At 44.2% G+C, this 24,988-nt stretch overlaps 2 protein-coding genes across 2 annotated transcripts; both read left to right on the top strand.

The window, feature by feature from the left end:
- The first annotated feature begins 689 nt into the window (after positions 1 to 689).
- On the top strand, positions 690 to 2,946 carry hmx1 (H6 family homeobox 1). The gene is made up of 2 exons (XM_029151854.3): positions 690 to 1,261; positions 2,040 to 2,946. The coding sequence occupies exons 1-2, from the start codon at positions 889 to 891 to the stop codon at positions 2,639 to 2,641; spliced, it is 975 nt and encodes a 324-aa protein (XP_029007687.1). The 5' UTR covers positions 690 to 888; the 3' UTR covers positions 2,642 to 2,946.
- An 899-nt stretch (positions 2,947 to 3,845) lies between these two features.
- On the top strand, positions 3,846 to 5,516 carry hmx4 (H6 family homeobox 4). Its single transcript, XM_029150925.3, has 2 exons — positions 3,846 to 4,220; positions 4,351 to 5,516. The coding sequence occupies exons 1-2, from the start codon at positions 4,004 to 4,006 to the stop codon at positions 4,926 to 4,928; spliced, it is 795 nt and encodes a 264-aa protein (XP_029006758.1). The 5' UTR covers positions 3,846 to 4,003; the 3' UTR covers positions 4,929 to 5,516.
- The last annotated feature ends 19,472 nt before the right edge of the window (positions 5,517 to 24,988 follow it).

The following is a 24,988-nucleotide window of genomic DNA, read 5'->3' as shown; positions in this document are numbered from 1 at the left end:
GAGAAAAATTCGTATCCATGAGTTAAATGTAGTTGCAATTGTTCATTTGGGGGAAAAAAACTGGCGCAGTTGCGATGACATTGATATATTTTTTTTGCTTTGTTCCAATACGCTTTTATGAAAAAATGACTGGGAAACGAACATAGAAGTTTACACTATAAACGTGTTAAATTAGACCTGCAGAAGTCACCTAGCGTTAAGAGGCGCTCGGACGTTGTAAAAAGCTTTGCCCTGAGCATTTCGACACGGCCTGTTTCACCTGAAAATTTGCGTGCGAAGTCTTCAGAATCGCGTTAAAGCGTCATGACTTTATTATTTCACGTGGGTCTGACTGAGCCCTGGAGACGGAACGTCACCGTCACCCCAGGAGCCGTCAAAGGTCACACACACGCCAAAATATCTTGGCTTTCTGTAACTGTATGAAACATCCGTGACTTTTTATTTCATTAAAATTTCAGGCTCCGTGATGTCACTGCCTGCTGGTTAAAAGCTGCCCGTGCAGAGGCGCGCGCTCCGGGGCTTCGACCCAGCGGACGGCTGATCTTTATTTTGATTTGCACTGTGGCTGACCCATATAAAACCTACTGTACTGCACTAACCGCGTGTTTCTGCGAGCTGTTCGGCCCGGAGGGGACGGGCCTGCGCGGACGCGCTCACAGAGCGGCGGCGGCGGCGGCGGCGGCGGCGGCTGACGCACGGCGCTCCCTTCCTTGGAAAACCCCATTTGCTGCTGCGCTCGTCCAATCGCTGGGTGCCCTCGGCTCGTTGAGGCGCTCCGCTCCACTACTGCTTCCGTTTTTCTCTCTCTCTCTCCTCCCGCCGGCACCGAGGAGATCCCCGTCCCGTCTCTGCCATGACTCCTCGTCCGCGAAAGCAGCGACGCTCGAAATGACTACTTTGGGTCGCCTCGGCGCAGCGTCGGGAGCGGATGCGCTCGGTTTGCGCGAAAAGGCACCGAGAGGCGGGAGAAGTATGCGGGAGCAGCAAGTAGAAAACCAGTCTCCCGCTCCATCGAGGGCGTCGTCCTTTTTCATAGAGAACCTACTGAGCAAGGGCCGCAGTGAACGGGAGGGCTTTGCGGCCAGCGCTCGGGGGGGAGCAGGTGTGGAGACGGTCTCCACCCGCAGACTCCACAACGACACCGGCGCTGCGGCACCAGAACACTGCGGGTCCACGGCTCGGTCCCCCTGCAGAGAGCCGCCGTTTCAGTGGTACCGTGCGGGATCTGCGCTGAACTTCAGAGTTTTGGAATTGCCGCACAGTGAGTATATGGCTTTTATCCATCCTGAATACATGCAAAAGCAATGAATACGTAGAATGCATTCTGCTGCAGCTCTTCTTATGACATCGTACATCTTAATTAGCCACGTTTCCGTGTATATAGTGTATCTTATGTGTATTGTGTATCTTATAGAAGCATACGGCCTTAATGCAGTTGGTTCCTGGGTCAAGTGAGGAGCGCAGCGGTGTTTCCTCTAGTCTGTTCACACCTCCGACTCCGAAAAGTACAGTTTAACCCTCATGCCTTTGATAACACATATTTAACTGCACACAAGGATTGAGGCGATCTGCAAAAAATACAAGATCCTCATGTGACGAATCTGACGATAAAAAATTTGAATGCAATATTCAAATCTGAAGATTGCGCACGCGGATTGCAAACAAAACTCCACAAGGCATGAAACTTTCATTTGAAAACAAAATGTTATATTTTTAAACATCATCACCTCGTTGGATGCTGTTTCTTATAATCAGGCCTGACACAACGTACGTTAGGATTATAGGCCTGTGTTTCCTACGTTATTGAGTTGAACTATACTTTACACTGTTCCCTCAAATGTCTGTCATTTCCTAACTTTCAAAATTATTCTTCTTGTGCTCTTCATTTTTTAATTTATTGCTTTTGCCTGGCCGATTTCTTCGTTTGAGCAACGAGAGTTTTATTCGTACATCAGTATATCAGACACCCACTAGAAAGCTCCTTTGGGTATTTTATCCTTGTCTTTAACCTAATAATGCGTTTGTTTCCCTCCCTTCAGGCCCAAGGGACAACGCAAGCTCCGAGGACCACTGCTTTTCCTCTTCTGCCAGCGACAGGGGATCGCCCGCGGTGTCGGAGCCAGTAACGGAGGGCAGCGACGAAACCGAACAGAAAACGGGCGAGAGACGCCTGACGGACGACAACGATGACGTCGTCGCGCGGAGCGAGCGTGACGCGCGGTCGGCGCGAGACGCGTCGTCGGACCCCGGTTCCCACCGGAAGAAGAAGACCCGGACCGTGTTCAGCCGCAGTCAGGTCTTTCAGCTGGAATCCACGTTTGACGTGAAGCGGTATCTGAGCAGCTCGGAGCGGGCGGCGCTGGCGGCGTCGCTGCACCTGACTGAGACCCAGGTCAAAATCTGGTTCCAGAACCGGAGGAATAAATGGAAGAGGCAGCTGGCGGCGGACCAGGAGGCTGCCCACGGCCCGAACTCGACACAGCGGATTGTCAGGGTTCCCATTCTGTATCACGAGGGACCCACGCCCGCGACGTCGTTGGGTTTCGGCGTGAACGGACACGCGGCTACCGTCAACTACCCTCTGTCCTCGTTCGCTCATTCTATGAGCATGCTGAGGTCGCAGATGGCTGGTTTAGTGTAAAGACGTGGGAACGGTTGAACAACACAAACATCACACGAGTCGTGCAATAGCCCACACCAACGCAGTGAACTGTACAATACACCCAAAGGGACGAACAAATGTATAAATCTACATCAGTTTCTGTTCAGACTCTTCGCTCCTGTGACAATGTGGACTGGAGAAACAGGGCCGACGGACGTGGGGGGGGGGGGAAATATTGTATTGTATGTCTGAAAACACATATTTTTGCAAACGTAACTTTATATTTAATGCCACAGATTTTACAACTTTATCACTTTTTTCACGTAAAGGAGAAATAAAAATATAGCACAAAACAGTCTGTTTTCTGTTGTTTATAACGACCCAACACGCTCAATCTCTTTTGTGTAACACATACAGTAAAAGTTCATCCTGTGACGCATCTGCGGTTTGCGGCACAAGGAGCTGTGCGTCTATTCGGGAGACCTTTACACATCATCCACCATCCACTCGGCTTTGAAGCCCAAACCATCATAGAGTTGGGTGAAGTAATTTAACAAATATCTGATAAATAAGATCGTTGACTAGATAAGATAAGATACGCAGATATGCACGTGGTCGCATCAAGCTGTTTACGAAAGAGGCTAAACGTTGCAACGCCACATACAAGACTGAGTTTCAGAATGCTCGAGTTTTGCCATCACAACAAACCCCTGCCTTCGTTCAGCCTTAAGGTACAATATAAATAGACGATGGCTTATTTGGGCATCACTATATCAGGCAAAAGAGAGAAATATTGAGGGTAAAAGATTACTAGAAAACAGCTGATCTCATATCAGATGAATTGTTACACTTCGATCCATGAAATTATCAAAGGTTGTAGATTTAAAAATTTAACAGTCACTAACGATTAACGCTGGACTTTATAGGTGGCGGATTGTTTTTGTTCATTTTCCCTTAAACGTCACAATTAACGCCACAGAAACAGCGAATGGTACAAACGATCGCTTTATTACATTGTCTGTGGTTTCGCTGTTATTTTCCCGGAGAGCATCTGCGCCTGCGGACCCCGGGCACCCTCGCTGCGAGTGTGCGACGGTGGACGTCCGAGAGCGGCGCGAGGAGAGCGGCGCTGGGGGAGGGAGCGGCCACTTTATCCTGCCCCCCGTTCCACTCTCCGCCTATGCGCGCGCCGCCATTGGCCCGCGCGCCACGCCGCTCTGGGCCAATCAGCGGGGACAAAGGGCGCACCATCCGGTGGGCGCCGTCACGGCGCAGGCAGAGCATCGCCGGCCCAGCACTGGCTGCTGCTATGTTGCGCGCCGCGTCGAGACGTGAGTGGTGAGACTTTCATCCCAGTTGAGTCGCGGAAATAAACAGGAGAGGACCCACGCCTTGGAGAATATGAACACAGTGGACGCACCATGTCGACCCGCCACCTCTTTGAAATTCACTATTGACAACATCCTGAATCTGAAGACAAGCGGGAGGGACTGTGACAGCTGTGATTTCAGCGAACTCCGCGATGACTCGACCGGGGAGATGCGTAAAGGCGGCTTCCAGAGCCACCGCGAGGAGCAGGAGCGGAGGCAGAGCTCGGGCGACGGGCTTCACAAAAGTGGTACGAGGGGTTTGGGATGAATGCTGCATATGTTCACAATTACGCACGAGCTGGATGAGATGTTCCTATTTTCCTGCCCGTGTAGTAGCGTGCTTTTATAGAGTCTAAGCAAAGTGTGATTCTGTTGCAGAGCTGATCAGGAGCTGCGGCGGAGAAGCGGAGCGGGTCGTCATCAGTCGCAGAGACGCGCGGCAGGAGCCGGAGGTGCGCTTGGAGAGCGGGGACAGCAGCTGCGACGACAGCAGCTCCACCACCACGGCCACGGAGCCCCACAAAGACGACGGCGCGGCCAAGAAGGGCAAAATCATAACGAAGAAGAAAACGCGCACGATTTTTTCCAAGAGACAGATCTTCCAGTTGGAGTCTACCTTCGACATGAAGCGCTACCTGAGCAGCGCGGAGCGCGCGTGCCTCGCCAGTTCCCTCCAGCTCACGGAAACCCAGGTGAAAATATGGTTCCAGAACCGCAGGAATAAACTGAAGCGACAGATCTCCACAGAAATCGACGGACCCATTAGCGATTTCCCCGAGACTGGAAAGCCAGTGGTGGTAGTGGGACAGCTCCCGGCCTTGTACAAGGAGAGCAGCCTGCTGGGGAGATGCGTGCTGCCCATGCCTCTGCCCGTCGTGTACCCGGGGAGCAGCACGCCTTACCTCTGCTTCTCCAACGCGCGCAAGTACTTCAGCTTGTACGAAGGGGACGTATGATGTTTTACGCGGTCCTTCACGTGATAGAGACACTGCTGGTGGTCTGGTGCCAGGGGTTGGGAGCATTTTGGGGAGTCGGGCCGGAGCTAAGGCCTTAAAGGGTTGAAGATCGCAAATGCAATCACAGAGAAATAAGCTCAAGCGGTGTTATTTATTCTTCAGGGTTATTGATTGATTTTATAGGCCTGACACTAAACATTACACATATCAGTTTTTTATAACATATCAGGCTAATGATAATGATAGTAGCCTGTGGGAGGCCTAATAAATATCAGTCCCAGCATTTTATGTTTTACATATTATTATTATTATTATTATTATTATTATTATTATTATTATTATTATTATTATTATTATTATTATTATTGACAGCAGCATTTCTTAGCAGCCTAAACCACCAAAGAATTTACTACATAGCCTCGCTATTTGCATGCATTACCTGTATCATACTGAAATTATATGTATTTAAATGAATGTAATTAACATTTTATTCTGTTTCACGCATGTTTATTATTTCTTTTCTTTCACGTTTTCCTAAAGGCTCATTACACCATTTACTGTAATTAAAACAACTTCAAGCAAGAAATACACAGAACTGATTATTTTGAGTCTGACTGTGTGTTTAAGATCTAAGTGCTTTATTTTCATACTGCAGTTAATAGAGATACAATGAATGTTATGCCAGTCTATTGATATGAAGTTACCTGGCAAATTTTGTTTGATTTACAAAATTATGCCTAATTATGCTTAATTATTATTAAACGGATTATTGAGGGAAAATGGTGATTTACTGACAGATTATGAGGAACTGACACTGACATAAGTTGTAAAAAGTTCAAAAGATGCTTTGTCTTAAATGACAATCAGTCCCAAATGTATTAGCCAAACACATGGGCTCAGACAACAAGTGTGTTGTGTGTGGGAAAATAAGGAACATACTGTGACATAACATGAGACATCAGCCCAGTGTTTCTCTTTAAGCAGCTAAAACATTGAGAAAATATTACTGTTTTTAAGATTACATTGCAAAGGTCAGTCAGTTTCAACACATTTAGGAGCTGAGGTGCAACTCTTCAATCTTTGTATATGCATAAGCCTTTTAAAATTACATCATAAGCTTGGTCATGAAGGCAATATGTGTAGCAGTGAACATAAAACAAGCACTTCCTGTATTGGTGCATTCTTTTCTTGATAAGACAGAGTTTCATGTCTCGCTTCCTCAACAAGGCAATGTGTAGCCGTACCACTGCCACGCAGCATCATTTAAATGATACACAGTGAAAAATTGTTCTCCTGCTCAATATGTCAAGTCTAGGTTCATTTCCTACAAACTAACTCAAAGCCAGACACATAACAAAATATTCTGTCTTTAAAAAGCAGACAGTGCTCCAGAATAAACACACCTAGTAGGAAATTCTCCCAAAACAGAAAAAGGGTTTTATGGTTCCCTTATTTATTTATTTATTTTTTGATAATGTGTAATAGCTGTCACATGATTTGGAATTTGGATAAACCTGGATGAAAAAAGGAAAAATCGGTCACGAGAATCAACGGCCCCATTTAGAAGCGCATCCACTTAATTCAAACTGTAATAAAAACTGAATAAAAAGCTTGAAGAACAAAATAAAAAAAAATCTACTTTTGGATATAATCCATATGAACTATAAAACTTTTAAAGTTTTTTTGTTGGCAGCTGAACTCAGATTCTGCTCCAATGACTGTGGGAAGTTCATATTTCTGGCCTTTAAAAGTATCTCACATTTCTGTGGTGAAAAACACATGTTCTGTTCTTTACAAACTCATGATTTTCCCAAAACTAAGATGATTTGATATTTTATTTATGATCGCTGGAGGGAATTGTTTCACACTCATAGTGCCTTAAACCTGATGTTCGTAATCAGATTTGTTCAGCACAGAACTAAACTTGTTTGGACTTCATCATGACTTGTCAAATGTCACTTCCTTGCAAAAGGACAATTTCTTTCCACATTAACTGGGTTAAAAGTTATGAGACCTGATCAGTGGTGCCTTCTCAACCATTCTACCTTAATTATGTTTCAAAATGAAAACATCAAAGATAATACCAAACCCATCGATACCTGTTCTCTGTGGATCCACCAAATATTAAAATCTCTGGGGTGTTTGTTTGCGTCATTACATACATGATGAAAGACGCCGACCGTGTGTGTGTGCGTGCGTATTCAGCAAATAAAAGAGGCCCGTTATGTTCGACAGGCCGTCTCGTATTTCAGCTGCTGCCTACTTTCTCAATACCCACAATCCCCGGCGGCCGCCCCCAGACATGACGACAGACAGTCAAGATGCAAGGTGTGGTCGAACGGTATATGAGTAATGTTTAGGCTGCGTTTAATGAAAATAGAATGGAGATTAGAAACACTTGGTGTCTGTACTGCAGAGATTAAGCTATTTATTTATTATTTATTTATTCATCTTTATTTATTATACTTCTTTACTAAGTAATTGTCACATAAGAACACCCACCACATCCACTTCACTGCTTGTAAGATGTGCTAATTGTTCCTACCACAGTGCTCTTTTCATTTTGTCACTCCATCGGCCTCGTCCATTCTTACACTGCTTGTCTCCCGCCTCTTGCCTTGTCATAGCCCATCACAGCAGCGTGTGCACTGAAGCCCGTCAGTGTGTGATTATGACTGAACAAGAGGGACCGAGGAGAAGAGTGTGTAACAAGGCCGAGGGAGAGAGAGGGGGGCTGAGAACAAGTTGATGAGTGTGTGTTTGTGTTGGAAAAACCACAATCACGTTTGTATTCCTACATGGGTCTGCGCCTCTCTATAACAAGAGGTTGGGAGCAACAAAGTGCTGTTCCTGTTGGGTGAGACCGCCTCGGAGTGTGTGCCTGAACTACGCAGTGTAAAGCTCCTTTCTGCATCACTAGATGACCCCCCCCCCCCCTCCTTCCCCTCAGCTCGCCAGTTACTTTAACCCCTGTCGACCTCTTCCACTCATTTCACAAAGGTCATTTCCTAAGACGATGGGAGAAACCAGCCCCAGCTACGGTTCCGTCATATGATGTCATATTTGGTATGGATGTGTACACATGCTAATGAAACATTGTGACCAAAACCTCTAATCAAATTAGGCGCACAGGTAGAACACAATCCATTGGACACCAAACGACATGTAGAGTGTGTGTCCTCTGCAGTGTCAGTCGTCGCTGACAAGCCCATGTGGATTCCCCTCGGAGGGTCCCGTGCCAGAGGGCAACTCGAGACCAGAACTACATGACACAGCACAATGTAAAGTAAACAACAGAGCTATTAGTTAGGATGGAAACCTGAGCCAGGGGTTGTGTACGTGTTACACTTAAAGACTGTTTGATGGCCTATTGATCTGATAATTTAGACCCCCACCCGTCCCCTTCCCCACCCCCACCATGCAAATTGCTTGAGGAAATTGAAAGATGGCAGTGCGGATGAAATCAGATAAAAGCAAGTGATACAGACACAGAGATAAGAGAGTGCAGGGGTGAAGGAAGATGACACCAGATTGGAGCGGGGCCAGATACTAATTGCACAGTGAGCTAAGTAGAAGAGAAAAACACTATTTCGTGAATGATTTTATGAGCCACAGAGTATAAACTAGGCTGAGGCGTGTATGCGTTGTACTGTAGTGTCTGACGTGTCCGGTAATAATGGCTATATGGCACCTGCAGAGTCAACATGCAACCATTTCAACTTGGCAGTATTTCCCTTAAACACAATTACAGCTAAAGCTATAACAGCATGTGGAACATACTGGGCATCAGTTTGTCCAATGCCTGAGAGGATCCAAATGATGTGTCACCTGTGTTTCTGAATGCGGACGTTGTTCAGAAATACCCAGACGAGGAATAGTCAAATGTAATTTTAGCCAATTTGATCGTTGTTGTAAAGATTATACGTCTAATCTGGTTTGAGAATGGCTTGGGAGTTAGCCAATGGGGCCGGAAAGCGTTGCTAAACAAAGGGAGGTCTGTACCACTCGGCCAGTGAATTGACAGACACGTAATCGCCCAACTCCAAATGAGCTGCTTTGTAAGATAACCACGGTTGTTCCTTTTTTTTTCTCCATCGATCGGACAGGTATGACATCTGCAGCAGGTCAAACAGCTCAGTCGGCCTCCACTCCATGGTCCTGTGGTCTATGACATAGATGACGTAGTAGAAGTATGAGTAGCTCTACAATGGCTAAAAAGTTATTTCGCACAAATGTTACAACATTACCAACTCAATTTGTGCCTCATCAATACATCTCCCTTGTCCAATTTAGTTTAGTTTAAGGTTTAATATTGCACACATATACTGTAATGCAACTCGTGATTACCTGGAGTAACAGATTTTCATTTAGCTTTAGCCAAAATGGCTCAACAATAGCGAACACAAGCCCTCCATTTGGATTGAATCTATGTAAAATAATCTAAAGGCAATCATTTATTCATTATCGCAAACACACAAACTCTCTCTGTGTATCAATTAAAGGGCATCGTCTCTCACGTCCTGTCCCCTCAGACACCCTTGTCAAGATAATGTGCCATTAATCTACCACTGAAAACACATTATTGGCAAATCAATAGGTAAGATGGAGGGAAAGAGGAGAAGGAAGGGCAGGGGGTGGAGGAGTGGGCCAACACTTATCCATCACACCAGAGGACAAATTTCACTATATGCAGACATGAAATACTTAGTGTGGTTTCATGCTGACAGTCAATATGCATCCATTAAAGCAATAATTATCATTGTATGCACATTTATTGTCCCTCTGTATTCTTTAAAATACAATATTTCACTTTCATCTATAAATCATATTTAAACGTTTGCTTGTATTAGGTTTGAATGATTCAGTCATAATTTACTCATGGGGTAAATTATCATGGAGGTGAAATCAAAGCTGTGGTATTAAAAACATGGCATGAACACATATTGTACCACAGTTTGACAACGTTTAGCAGAAGGAGGCCGCATTAATCAGCCACTATTTTATCTTTCAAAGTTTGCCAGGACACGCGGGGTTGTAGTTGGAGACTACAACCCCGCGTGGAGACACATCAGTTCAATTCCTGTAAAAGACAAATTCCTATTGATGCCTTTGGTACATACTCCTGTTTGTCATGTGATGGATGTTGTGTGATTTTCAAAAAGCTAAAAATCTTATTATGTATATTAAGACCTGAGCCAATCTGATTTATTAGTTAAATACTCCTGAATTACAACACACACAACAACAACAACAACAACAACACAAAGGCAGAAACAAATCAACGTTAGCTGGGTTGCAGCAATTGCACAAATCCATATCTTGTTATGCTTTTGACTTGCGCATGTAGCCTCCCATTGCCCGTGTTGATGGTCTTGTACAACAGGATGCGGTCATCCAGACCTAAGCTCAACACATACTGTTCATGTCATGGAAGTGATCTGCATATCACCACAGTAACATGACACAGCAGCACCCAAGAGACCAGTAAGATGCTGGATTTCTGATCTGTGCAGCTTCAGTAGATGGTGCTCTAGTGATTCCTGTCCCAAAAGATGTGTTCATGTTTTATAGCTGCTTATGGTCTTTTCCAGGGGATAAACACCACTTATTTAATCAGGACATTGTGCACTTGGGACAGCAGCATAGCTTCATAGTCTAGCCACTGGGTGGACCTGCTTGCCATCCTGATTTTTTACAAATTTAAAAAAATTTAGTAGTATATAGTATTAGTAGTAGTATACTGTATTTAGTAGATATATTAGCATGTATATAAAACCCTTGCATTTCTCTAAACACTGAGCTTCACTGAAAGCAAATGAATATTCAGTTAATGTGACTCATTTGGAAGTCTTACTTTTATTGCTGCCTTAGAGTTCTTAAAAATATGGTCCCATATTGAAATAAAAGTAGTACCCCCATTAACCGCACACTTTTCAGGTTGCATCAGGATGAACAATATATATAAAAAACAAAAAAAAACACACCAGCCATCTCTGTCAGAACAATAACGTTGTGGCTCTAAATATTTCTGACTTACTGACTCCAGTACTTGTAAAAAATAAATTAAAAGGAATACTTTAACAATTTTCAGTGGGGGTTGACCAAAAACATGTGGAGCAGTGTTAAAGAATGAAGGGACCGTCAGATTCCTTCATGTTTTCTATGGGCAGCTGGAGATGATGTAAAACACGCCATTGTCAACTGCCCTGGTGGATTGCCCTGTGCCCATAGACTACAACTAGTGCTTCCTGGTCTTCTCTGTATCTGTTCCAGTAACAGTCAGGCATAGAAGGGGGCGGGACCAGCCTATGATGGGGCGTGGCCAACCCGAGAGGGGGCTGAGCCAGCCTGCTGTAGCTCAAATGCTCTCTCCACCATTGTTTATCCTCGTATATACGTACAGCACTAATATTTAATGGCATCTTGGATGAAGTTCTACAGCTGATGGGGAACATGTGTTTCAGATTATCGGTTTTGGGCTACATATGAACAAAGAAACTAGCTTCAGGAGACCAAAAAGAAACTGGAGCAAACATCCAGGATATAATGTTGATGGGTTTAGCACTGCTAATGCTAGCTTGGGCATTAGCTTTGAGCGGCTGGCAGCAACTCTACTCCTAATTTAATAAATTTACTTCATTTTGTAGGTGATATCGGCCGGTCGCGTATCGTCACAGAGAATCTTGGAAGGGACAACTGTCATGTTTTTCCAGCCACAAACTGCAGATGAAGAAAAAAAGAGGATTTTAGCTTAATAAAGAATCTGTGGCTTTCTAACAACTGTCTGCTTTGGTCAAAAATAAAAAGCTGCTAAAAGACTTAGAAACTGTCTTTTTTCAAACACTTTTAAAATATAACCTTTTGTTAAAAACGTAAAACAATGTCTCAACGTTTGTCTGTAAACTAGAGTAATGCTGCGTAAAGACAGTCAGTGGATCAGGTAGGTCCAATGGCTGCAGCTCAGGATATTTGTCAGAGCACAGTGCATTCTGGGTGTTGTAGGATATGACCATTTTAAGCCACAACACACAATACTACCGCGTTTTCTGTTTTCTCTGGACATAGACCATTAGTGTTAAACGTTTTTGCACATTTTGGCTAACCCAGAACCAAATTGTTGAATACCTCTGATAATACAACACACAAAACAACAACAACACAAACAATAAAATGTCAAATTTTTTATAACACTTGTTTTTCAGCAGTTTTCTCAGTTCTTCTTTAAGAAAAAAAATTAAAAAGTAACTGAAGTGAACTGATAAAAATAGGGTGCGAGCAGAGGGTTTTACCGTTCACCGGCCCTTTAAAGCAAAGGTAACACCCAGACTGCAAGAAGTTCAGAAAGGTAAAAGGGACTATAACATTTGCATTTCTTTTTAGCATGTGATTCGAGCGTGCTGCTTTAAACTCATTATTAACAGATATTTGAATCTGTCATCACACTCATAATAATTATTTGACTTAAAACGTATAGAACAAATACAGTTCTGAGCTATGAAGCGAGAAGTTCTCCAGAGAGCCTTGCTCCCCTTTGGCCAGTTCAGAGGAGCCTCTAAGTGCTCTGTAATAGCCAGCAATCAGCACAGATGGATAGAAAGCAGCGTCCTGCCCTCAGGAAAGAAATATAAATAAATAAGATGAATAAATAAAAGCCTGGTGTCCTCACTACCACATATTGCATTGGGCATGTGTTTTATAATGAATATAGATTGAGAGGTTGAAATATTTATGGTTTCGGGGTGGTGTGAGGTGGAGGAACTGTCTAATGGTGTGAAATCGCATCCCAAGTGGACGGAAATGAAAAAGGAAAATTCCTCTTAGTCCGGAAGCTTCAGAACAAGTTCCATTTGTGACACCTCGACTGGGATTCCTTAAGTGACTCGGCTTAAAGATGATTTTCCTTTGTAGTGTCATAAAGAAAGCCCTAGCTGGTTAATCAATATAGCGCCCACAGGAATATCTGTTCATGGAAATATCTGCAAAATACCCTAAAAGGTTTCTACACTATTTTAACCAAAGCACCTTCTTCTACACGTTTTACGTGTCCTCACCTCCCCTTGTTTTAATCTGCAAATTAAATGAAAACTTCTTCCTCAGCCTGCAGTCAGTTTAGGAATGATCACGTCTTGTTAGGTTCTCAGCTGAGCCATAACCTTTTTATTTCTAGATGATGGTTGGAACAGTGGGATATTTAGTTTCACCTACATTTAACCCCGTCTAAACCTTTGCACGTTATCCCTGACCTGTGTGCCGTGTGTCTCGGGCTTCATGGTTCTGTCTGTTTATTAAATGAATGAATTCCTATACAATACATTTATGTTTAAATGTAATTACTGTGAATTTAGGTGAAATAGGTGAAACAGGTGAAGCCCTCCACTGGTCGGAGGAGAGGTGTCCGTAGATACTGAGTTACTTCGAACAACCCAGGGGACTGATGAGGAGGAACTGAGTAGACTGTCGCAGAGAGGGAACATATTGTCTCTGACAAGAACAAACATTAGTCTGATAAACAAGTGGGTCCGGGTGAGCAAGCGTTTCAGGAAAGCGCGGGCGAGGGAGCACAATCTGTGAGCGGTGAAGGGGAGGCAGAGGAGATGAGCCAAGACGAGTCACACTGTGACCTCAGGAGAGCCCAGAGGTTCACTTTTACATCATTACCTGAGATCAGCCTCAAGATCATTTGTGTTTGCGTCCACATAGTGCATGTTTTTAGGACTATCTGTGCTGTACAGTACATGTGGACATGAACCACAGACACTAGAAAGCATTGACTTGGTCCATCAAGGCAACTGAAATGTCCGTCAGCACATTCAGCACCAATTAAGCAGACAGAATAGAAATGTACTAGGACACGAGTCGACGTTAACTACTTTTGCCCCGCAGCATGGAGATTGTCTATCAATAACAGCGTCCGCATCTCGTAAAAGCGTCTCCAGGCTCTTCTGGCAACAATAAAAGAACACGTCATCTGAGAGCTTTTGTTTTTTCAGAGCTGCACTTCTCCCGGTACTCTCACTACCTAAAAGGCATGAAGCTCGCATGTTGTCCGACAATGTATTGTCCTATATTTCAGGGGCAGTTTATCATCTAAGTGTTGTGAAGTGTCATTCGGGGTGGGGTGCTTAAGAGCGCTAGGAAATATCTGAAAAAGCAACTTCTGACAGAGGACAGAATAAAAAGTTGATCGTCTTGGGGGAGGGTTTAATAATGGAACGGGAACATGTGGACCTGCTGGAGTTAAGTACACTTAGGAGTGCACTCTGAAGAGTTGTGGAGGAGATACCAGATGACGAGCTGGGACCAGGAGGTGCCAGGAAGATGGTTAACAAACCACTGCTCTGAATCTGGCTTCTCTTTATCTTTGATTCTCTGTCAGATAAAAAGAGATTTTTCTTTTTTTTAAGGTCTGTGAAACTGAGCAACCATAGAGTTTCTGGCCTGATTAAAACACACAGTATTCATTTTTCTAAATTTAGAGGCAGTTAATCTGAATGTATCCCATTCATAAGCGGGACTCGCTGGTGTCTTAGTGCGCTGCTTGTCTTGGAGCGGAGACAATGGACAATAATGTTAAGTGCATTCCACTTGTGTGTATCAACTAAGACCGTGTGCGTTTGTGTGCAGCCTCTTTGCCATCAGGAGGCTTTAATAGAGTAGTATATTGCTTTGCATTTTACATGACTCTAGGGCAAGCTGCTCTCGCCTGTCTGCTCCGCTCAGATCAGATGTTCAAACTGGAGCACAGAATGGACTGTGAGTTTTTCATACCATCTCACTCTGCAGTGTGTTTGTGTGTGTGTGTGTGTGTGTGTGTGTGTGTGTGTGTGTGTGTGTGTGTGTGTGTGTGTGTGTGTGTGTGTGTGCGCGCGTGACTCTACTGTATCTGTTCAGATATTACTACCATAAAATAAATTCTCGATTAAAATTTGCAGTATTAATTGCTAGATTCTAATATTTCTGTTTTTTCTTCTAAGTGACGGCTCTGGGACAGTCAAATGTGACAAAAAGTGAGAAGTGGACTTCTCACAAATAAATAAACCAGGATATCTAAAAAGTGGATTTTGCATTGTACTTTATGCTGCCTTTAAACTACTTAAAGCTGTAGCAAACAGGAAGTTTGTCGCCTCCTCAGTCGCCACGTGGCAGCGCGTGAGGAGCTGCTCACCTGGTTTCTGCCTCTGTCGTTCTCTCTGTGGCAACAACACAACACAATCATCTCTCTAAGGCACTTTCACACACTCTCCTCCTGTGACCCTGTCAACTTTATTTTATTGCCGGTTTAATCATTAAAATGCAAACATTACATGAATTACATGTTCAGACCAACATCTCCAGGGACCAACAATAGCCTGAGACTCACACAACTCGCCTCTGTTGCATATCAGTAGTAGAATATCAGCCATGACAGACCAGAAGCCATGCTGTAAATGAATATGTCAAAATTTAAACAAACGCTCCTAAATCTTTATCTTCTTTTTCTCAATAAACCATAAACCAGGAGTTGTTTTCTTTTTAAAAGCTGCCAGGAGCGGTGTATAATCTACTAAACACTGCTTACTGCTGCAGCATGCAGGCGAACACTAACACTCAGAACCAAAAGAGACACTGACTCTCATGTTTCCACGCCAAAGAGCAGGGAAGTGGACTGTGGAACCAGAGAGAGAGAGAGAGAGAGAGAGAGGGAGAGAGAGAGAGAGAGAGAGAGAGAGAGAGAGAGAGAGAGAGAGAGAGAGAGAGAAGCAAAGTGAGTCAGGGGTGTGTTGACAGCTTATATAAAAGGGACCAGATGGAGACAGGGACTGGAAAAATGGATGCTGTGTTAATAAGAGAGACAGTGTTTAAAACACGGTGACGAGGAAATGCTTTTCACTCACTCACGAGGCACATATTAGGATGAAGTTACAGCTTTGTGTGTTTTCTAGAAACGCGTCAGACATTGTGCCGCACGCTTTGCAAAAACATAAACACATCATTGGGACTGTGAGGATGGGTGTGTGCTGCTATGCGCTCCTGTGTGTGTGAGAGCATTTATGTATGTCTTAACTTAATGCAAAATTAATGAGACTTTTCCTGCTCCGGCTGAACAAAAGTGCCGCCAAATCCGCTCTTTCCTCCTGACATGGCGAGGAGTGAGGAACTATTAAAACGGAGTAATTGCCCGCAGGACAGACATGTCAGACAACGGCGCTATTTAGACTGCAAAAACAAGCCCATGCGATGGAACGCGAACATGAAGGAGGAGGAGAGAGACGGCGAGATGCCCCGATGGCGCTCAGGTTAAGAGACAAGGCGATAAACACAACAACGCACACATCTGATGACGAATAACTGCTCATGAGTGGAACGCGTGCACGCAAAACCTAAGGCGTCAATAGATCTGTCTGATGCCAACTCCAAAAATATTGTGCGCATGCTCCACTTTGTCCCCTTTCTCCGTCTTCACAGTAAATTGAAGGACTGAACACAGCTCAATTCACCGTGTCTTGGTGGAGTTATACTGATAAATATTAGATGGGCTACTTTTATTGCACGGAGCGCGGCGTGTTTGTTGTTTCAAAAGCCTGGGAAATAGCTGCGAAGTTAAAGCTAAAACCCCGGAGCGGGTCCACCCAAATAGTCCACATGGCAAAAAAAAAAGAATAAAATAAATGCAGCACTACTCTAAATACTGCCGGGAGTTCACCTGGAGTGATCAGAGGCGTTTACCCCGCTTTGGATCTCTAAAAAGCTTTTAACAATTTCTGCAGCATCTCTCCTGATTCAATCAATATTGCAAGCGTGTTGTGGGGATGAATAAATAAGTGAATAAAGCACATTTGGAGGCTGAAATGCTCTTACAGCTGCAAACTTCCCATGTATGCCCTCCGGCTGAGCAGCAGAGGAACACGTGTCCCATTACAGAGTGGGGATGCGTGGACATGGAACGCCGGGCTCCAGCTTACGCCATGCGCTCAATTAAATGGCAGAAAACAGATTTTTTTATTTTCCCACATATGATTCTCTTGGTCTGGACTCATCTATCAGGTTACAGGAGGCCTGAGAGTGACTTCATCTGCAGCTCCCTGTCCTGTGAAACTCATCCACCAGATTTATTATGATTTCATGAGCTACATGTGTGTGAAGCGAGGGAGGCCGACAGTGGGAGAAAAAGCACGTCTGCGTGGTGATTTATGATGCTGTATTGGTAATCAATATGGTTCTTTTAAGTCATTTAGATGCAATGATTGATACTTGGAGTGGCCAGCATATGGGCTGGGAACTCGAGCTGTAAGTCAGACCGTTCCCATATGGGAAACTCTATCTGTGCTGATTCCAGTGCATTTATTGTTTGTGCTGAAGTGAATTAGGTACAAATAAAATTGTCAAACAAAAAAAAAAAAAAACAGCACAATATACATAAGATACATAAAAGCGGTATATTGTTGAGTGATCGCAGCAACATTGTGGTTATGATTGCGTTTCTACGGGGAGCTCACAGTTCGGGGCATGTTTCTGGTTTCTCTTTCATGTGCAGGTTGATTTGACAGGAGGGTTAGATGGAGATAAGGTCAAACAGAGCCCTCTCTTTGGTCGTCTGTCAGCGGACAGGGACAGGGCTCCCTCTCCGACAGGCACGCGTTACCCCCAGCCGGGCGCGGGACGAAAGCTAGCTATTTTGATTGAGCTTTGATTAAATGTTGTTAACAATGCTCAGAACCGGTTTGGCCTCGTGCTGACGTGGCAGTAACGGGCTCACGGACCCACAAAGTCCCGCTGAACTCCGGGGGAATTAACCGCTCGTGTCCTGGGTTCCACATATTAGCGATTACACTTTTTTTCTTTTAACGGAAATCCATGACTAATAGTGCAAAGCCCATAAAGTTTTATGTTCGGTGACAAAAAACAACGAATAACAATAAAAAGGAAGCAACAAATGAAACAAACAATATTGTGTGTTTTTTTTTTCATCTTTAAATGTGTATATTATGGGTTTGCTAGCTAGACGGTAACAGTACTCTGAATGTCTTCAGCTAACCTGTGTTAGCGGCTTGTGGGCTGATCCGAACTATTAGAAAGGAATGTTTCATCCGGGCTGATGAAAGACAACAACTGCTCTGATCTTATCAGCAGAAGACAGATATTTAGAACCCTGCATTAGGGATTAGAACCCTAGACACAAATGAATACGCTTCTACACAAGGTTGTATTCTGTTTTTCAAAGCTTTATTAAGCATTTATTGTACCTAAAATACCTTAATCTGATAACGATCAAATGAAAAACTATTGGGAATTGTCAAACAAATGTGTGGTACTGTGATAAAGGTAAAGGAACCAGGGTTACACCATTTTTCGCATAAACAAAAGACCATGTCCCGATTTAAAATTAAAAATATGTTTGAAACTGAAGTGAGCAAAAGCAGGGGCTCTTTGTCTGATCCTTGAGACGCCTGGTGGACCTGTAACCAATCAATGATGTAAAAAAGGTTCTAGAACCTTTTCCAAAATACTTTGCAATAAACCCGAAATTTTACAGCTTACACCTCTGATACAACTTTATGGTAATTTGTATGGAAACTCAATATATGTATATATAAAAGAAAGCGAAGTAAAAAAATATGGACTAAAATAAATTTGAAGTTACACGTAGTAAAATGTGTGTATAGTAATTGTAACTGTGCTTTGTTCAATCCAGGTTATTTATAGGTTTAGCATTCTCGATAAAAGCAAGAAGTGAGCACAAACAAGCATCCTCTGATGTGTAGCCCATCTGCTGTAGGCGTCTGATTGAGAATTCTGGAAAGGAAAAGTAACATATAAACAGGCACATTTACACAGACACACACACATATCGCATCGCACAGGCCTGCATTTCATGCCCAGCGCTGCACTGATTGCAATAGATTTCAGATGAGGCTCAAAACTTTGAAACTGAGTCTATGACCTGAGGGCTGGGAAGAAAGTGACATGTAAAGAGAAGGGCAGAGAGGACGAGAGAGAAGGGAGCCGGGTTGAGAAAGAGTGGGAAAATGGGCAGCAAAAAAAACTATGTTAATTACCCGAAAAGCATTTTGTGAATCAAAACTGGACCCCGGCAACGGCACATTCACGGCAGCTCGTGTTCTCTCGTGTGTGTGTGTGTGTGTGTGTGTGTGTGTGTGTGTGTGTGTGTGTGTGTGTGTGTGTGTGTGTGTGTGTGTGTGTGTGCGCAATCTAAGAATGATGTATTCATAACTTGGCATTCATAATCCAATCTGTGACTGATTTAGCCGTCTGCTGCCCGGGAGCCAGGCAGGCGCTACGGGATACCCCATCTAACACTTTGTTTTCCCGCACCGGGACAGTGGGACACCAGGAACCCCCCGTGGGGCCGGAGCCGGGTCGGAGCGGGCCGATCACCTTAGTCTAAAGTGACGTCTCCGCTTAGCGCACACATCCACGCAAACTGCAGGTAGTGTGCGTGACAAGGGTTATTTGGAGGCGATATGGACGCGGCCTGTGGTGTAGGATGTCGTCCCTGAAGGGGGCTGAGGCGTGGGCGTTTGATCTGCTGTGCGTATTTCTAAGTTTCTGTGACGATGGGAGATTGAGCATCGCGTGTTTTGGCACGTTTGCCAGCATGTAACCGAGACAAAGAGGCTCTAATAGAGAGACTTTTGCTGCACGGTGCATTCGAGCAGCCTGAAAGATATTCACAATCATACGGAGCAGACTGAGGAAACACTCGCTGGCATTAATCCTCGGGCAGTGAATGGGAATTGCCTTCTCCTACGTCGGGATAATCATCAACATGATTTCAAACACCGTCCTTCAAAGGTTATTGACCGTAGCCCCTGGCGCGCGTTTGTTTCTCGAATACCAAAACCTCCTTATTTTTCGGTTTCACGCAGGCATCCCGATCTGAGAGAAACCACAGTGATGAATATTTTGACTAATGGCTCCTTCCAAATGTATTTGGCCTGAGCACAAAGAAACTTTTTCCAGCATGACCTACAGCTGTAGCTTGCAATAACCGAATCCTCTTTCAAGCCCGTTGAGTTAACAGCTAAAAACCAACAGAAAAACATCCTGGGTGCAGGGGTCATGGTACCTAGGGGGTATTGTTGTTCTCTGGATCTCTTGCCTCTCGCCCTCCTTAATGAATATGAGAGGCCTAATGCCCCTCAGTCTGACCCCCAATAAGTGCTCAACGCTTGGAAACATGCATTTCTGTCTTCAAAGTGCTGCCATTTCCTGAATGCTGCCCTTCCATTCAACTTGTGAAGTGTGTGTGTGTGTGTGTGTGTGTGTGTGTGTGTGTGTGTGTGTGTGTGTGTGTGTGTGTGTGTGTGTGTGTGTGTGTGTGTGTGTGTGTGTGTGTGTGTGTGTGCGCGTGGCAGAGGTGACTGCCCCCTTGAGCGTTGAGGAGAACCCAGGGATTCCAGGCTCACACACACATTTCAGCAGTCACAATTATTCTTAATTGTGGTGTAATGTAGAGACCATGTGAGTGAAAGAGGGAAACTGAGAGACCCACAAACTGACAAATTTAATAAAAAGCTAAGAGGAAGACTTGGGTAAAGTAGTGGAAAGACTACAGGAAGAGAGCGGGTGAAACTTTAGGTAGGTTTTCTGTCAAACACTAAATATGTTGAAACCTCTGTTTCAGGAACAAACCACACTTTAGACATAGCTTTTTTTCCAAAAACACGTCGATCAAATGTAACCTCACGCTTAATTTCTAGTTAACTAGAGGGTGAAAAAAATCCTCCCTTGTACCTCATAAATGATTTCAGTTAAATGTGCACTTTCACAGGCTTCCTCGCACAGGACACAATCATCTGCAATTAATCTGATCAAATGAACGGCGTACAGGATACGCCGCGGCAAAACTAAGTGCCCTCGAGCCCCATGGAGGATATTCAACGTGATGGAGAAAAACCATGTCCCCATCTCCTCAGGGGGCTAAATCTCTCCCATGTTAGATAAATTAGTCTGGGTTAGTACCTGGACTTCCTATAGTCAACTCACAACCTTTTGATCTCTAACTACGGCAAAATGGATCCAAGCTGATGAATTTGTACACCCCGGTTATGATTGATTATGCGGGCGCTCCGGACGGAAAGGCCTGTCAATGTTTATTCTGAGGCTTTTTTTCACCCCGGCAGGTCAGTTCTTTTCAATATTGTTGGATTGTGGTCAAAAACAGGAAAAGCGTTAGAGAGGAAAGTCACAAAAGTGGAGAGAGACAAAGGAAGCAACGCAAGACGGGAGAAGTCATTGGGTGCGGCTGCACTGATGGGACAGGGAAGGTGGTGGGACAGGGTCCAAACGGAGCAAACCTGAGGTGAAACGATGACGCTAATGAATAAGCCCCGTAATGATCCCGTCTGCAGCGGCTGGTTCCCATACAAACCACTGGGCCAAGCTGGAGGCCAACACACACACACACACACACACACACACACACACACACACACACACACACACACACACACACACACACACACACGCGCAGAGTCACCATGTGTTTCTGTTTTATCCTGTGTGTGTGTGTGTGTGTGTGTGTGTGTGTGTGTGTGTGTGTGTGTGTGTGTCGGACACACAAAGAGCATACAATTACTTCACACTCCTCTTTCCTTTTCTCCTCTGAGGCTTTTACACAACAAGCAGCAGGAAGTAGCTTCCTGTTTATTTCAGTGACAGTTTTACGGGACTATAATTCTTCACACATTTAGTATAAATCTTTGAAACTTTGCTTGCAGTCTTCCTGCTACCTGTGCAGGATGTCCTTCAGATTTCGGTCATATATTCGGTCATAAAAAAGGACAGTAATAAAGAGAAATTCCCACATTGTTGATGTGTCCGTCATTGGTGGAAACAAGCAACATAATGCGACCAGAGCCTCACCAGAACACCGCACGTTTTGGTTGTTCCTGTGAATGTAGCAGCAGTCTTCTAACTGCACACACACACACATTCAGCAGGTAAAACGGCACTTATGTAAAATAACAAGTAAACGCACGGAAAAACAAGGGTTTCAGTGGACCACAGCTCAGCTCCCAGAGGCTGCTGCAGCCTTGGAAGCCACACCGATAATTACGTCTTTGACCTCAACCCCACTCCTGCTGTGCAAAGGCAAGACCTTGTTTTCCGTTCACAGAGCCTGGACTGCATAAAAAAAGACTTTCTGCTAAGTTGCATCATATGTTAAAAGCACTCAGAGTGCATCAGTAATCAGGAGACCAACACCAGATCTAAAAAAAAAGGATCTGAACGCACTAGAAGAGCATGTTACACTATTTACAGTACATTCACATATATACTGTATTAATGCTTTTTGGCACTTTTGAATTTTTTTTGGGGGGGGGGGGGGGGTCTGGTTGTACCACGCTCAGACCACTCAGCTCATACTGTAGATGTTCTTCATTGACAGTGGCGGCCATTTTCATTTCATGGTTCTTTAGCTGTAACACACACACCAAGCGATGAGAATGTTTTTGGGTTATTGTCTGTCTGTCTGTTGTGGTTCAGTAAACACGACAGTGGAGCCATCGCGCTGTTTCACACCAGCTCGCTCGACCGCAGCGTCCAGTCACTTCCAGCACGAGGCATGTGTCAGACCATTAAACGACAACCGCGGCCTCGCGTCCACAGCTCCACCCTCAGATTAGGGAACTGAGTTGTGTCCTGTATGCAGGTCAGTGGAGAGTGTTAATTAAAGGACGTGTTCACGTAACATATGTGTGTGTTGGAGTGTGCCCCAGTCCTCCGCCTTTCACACCGACAGTGATGGTATGAATCACATCCAGATAAGAAAAAAAAAACACGAAATAAACAAAAATCACAACCCGATCCACTTCCAACGACTCTACCTTTTTTATAACTGTCGCTTGGAGCCCCTCCCCTCCCCCGCAGCGTAACCATGGTGATGACCAAATGCATATCATATGCATGCATGAGTTTGTGTGGCTTAAGCGCTCAGGGCTGGGCAGCAGGCGGGGGGGTGGGGGGGGGGGGGGGTGTAGTGTGTGGAGCGGGATGCGACACAGAAATGTGTTCTACTTAAAATGCTAATTTTACATATTTAATGCCATGGAGCTGTTTCTAGAGGGAGATGAGCTAAGAGGCAGTGAAGTGAAAGGGGAGAGCACTTATAGCATACACTATCCTACATGAGGGATGGGGGGGGGGGGGGGTTAAAGCACAAATTCCCTCCTCTCCACTTAACTCATTATTCATCTGTTTGTACCCTATCCTCTCTCCTGCCCTCAGCGCTCTGTGTGCCGGGGCTCCTTATATAATTGTTCCAAGTGTGACACATTCACTGACACTGCAAACAGTTTGACTACAGAAAAGACGACCACGACCAATGACACCCCCCGACACGAGTGTTTAAAGCTACTCAGTGGATATTTTTCCACTTTTTCCACACAAGCTCTCACTATTAGTTCAATGTCTCAGAGGTCTCTCGAGGTCTCTCCCCGTTGTGCTCCCTGACCCCGGCTAGCATGCAACCATCAGTGTTTTCATGCTTGATTACAGCTGTTCCTGGATTACTCCTGTGTTGTTTTTGGGGCTAAAGGTAAAATCAGATTAACTCGACTTTGGATCTGTGAACTCAGCTGGAAGGCCAGAGGGTTGGTTCTCATGGAGAGATGATGGACACGGACATCCATGTGCAAAGCCGCGAACACACACGCACGCACGCGCACACACACACACACACACACACACACACACACACACACACACACACACACACACACACACACACACACACGCATAATGTACAAACACAGTGTGCAATACTTGATTTTAATAGTTTTTTAAGCAATTCCGGTAAATATATATTGTATTTATTCTTGGTGTAAGACAGTTATTGGTCATTTGTTTACTGACTAGTCATGTGCTTCACTGAGCACACCTCCTGCTAGTCACAAACGTCATTAGCCACTATATTATTCAGAAGAAAGACAATAACGTAAGATGAAACTGACAGGTTACCCTTTTCAATTATCTCATAGCCACAAGCAAAAACAACACAAACCGTTAATGTGACATGGCATGAAGACAATCGAAATATCATTACTCTCATACCCTGCTGCCTGCACACACTGTATCCTATGCAATACCACACAAAACTGCCAAAACAAAACAGCTGGAATTCTATTCTGGGGCCTGTTTGCAAAGTTCAACTGGCCGGTGTCAGTACATCGTGTGTCTCAATAAAACAAAAAGTGCACACAGATTCTCACTGAGTGGCCTGTTTGACACAAGGTCTCCCCAATCCTCCCACAGGCACTAGTCCAGCCCATGAGGTCATCGCCTGCCGAGACCCAGGATTATAACTCCAAAGAAGCCCTTGGAGGCATGTGGTTATACGTCCTGACAGTCCAGCAGCCTGATTAAGCCCCACTGTTTGCCACCGCTAATGCTAAGCTAATATTAGCTTTGTTGTTGGGCTAAAGGTGTCTTTTTGAGCTGTCCCGCCAGGCTAAGCTATGGTAGGCTAAGCTAAAGCTATGCTAATTAGCTGCGAATCTCCGTATCTCCTCTCCAAGTGACTTGACTCAGTGTGAGAAATTCGTCATCTTGTAATAAGCTCATTGCACTGAGCGAACAGGGGATCACTTTGGTCCAACACGGGATTACAGGTGGTCATATGCAGAGGATTTGGCTCCAACTTGTTTAGAGACTGAAGGGAACAAGGGTAAAATGAATGCTGCTGCCTACGCTGCCAGGAAAAACACAGTGGTTGAATATTGACTGAATATGAATAAAGTGACAAAACCGTCTCACTATTAAACTAAATCTGTTATAGCAAATTATTGCAAATAGTTGACAAATCTAGTAGCTTTCAAATAATATAGGTACATAGACTTAATAATAATAATAATAATAATAATAATAATAATAATAATAATAATAATAATAATAATAATAATAATAATAATAATAATAATAATAATAATAATAATAATAATAATAAATTGGCTGAAGTATGGAACATGCTTTTGTCGCCTTGCTTGAGAAAGACCCTGTAGCGTAGATGCCACTTCTCTCACTCTCTCTACACAGAAGCCATCAGTCCACTGAGTACT

Source organism: Betta splendens, chromosome 1 (assembly GCF_900634795.4).
Source record: "Betta splendens chromosome 1, fBetSpl5.4, whole genome shotgun sequence".
Classification (NCBI taxonomy): Eukaryota; Metazoa; Chordata; class Actinopteri; order Anabantiformes; family Osphronemidae; genus Betta; species Betta splendens.
The sequence above is the reverse complement of the archived record's forward strand: the minus strand, read 5'-3'. Positions and strand labels throughout refer to the sequence as shown.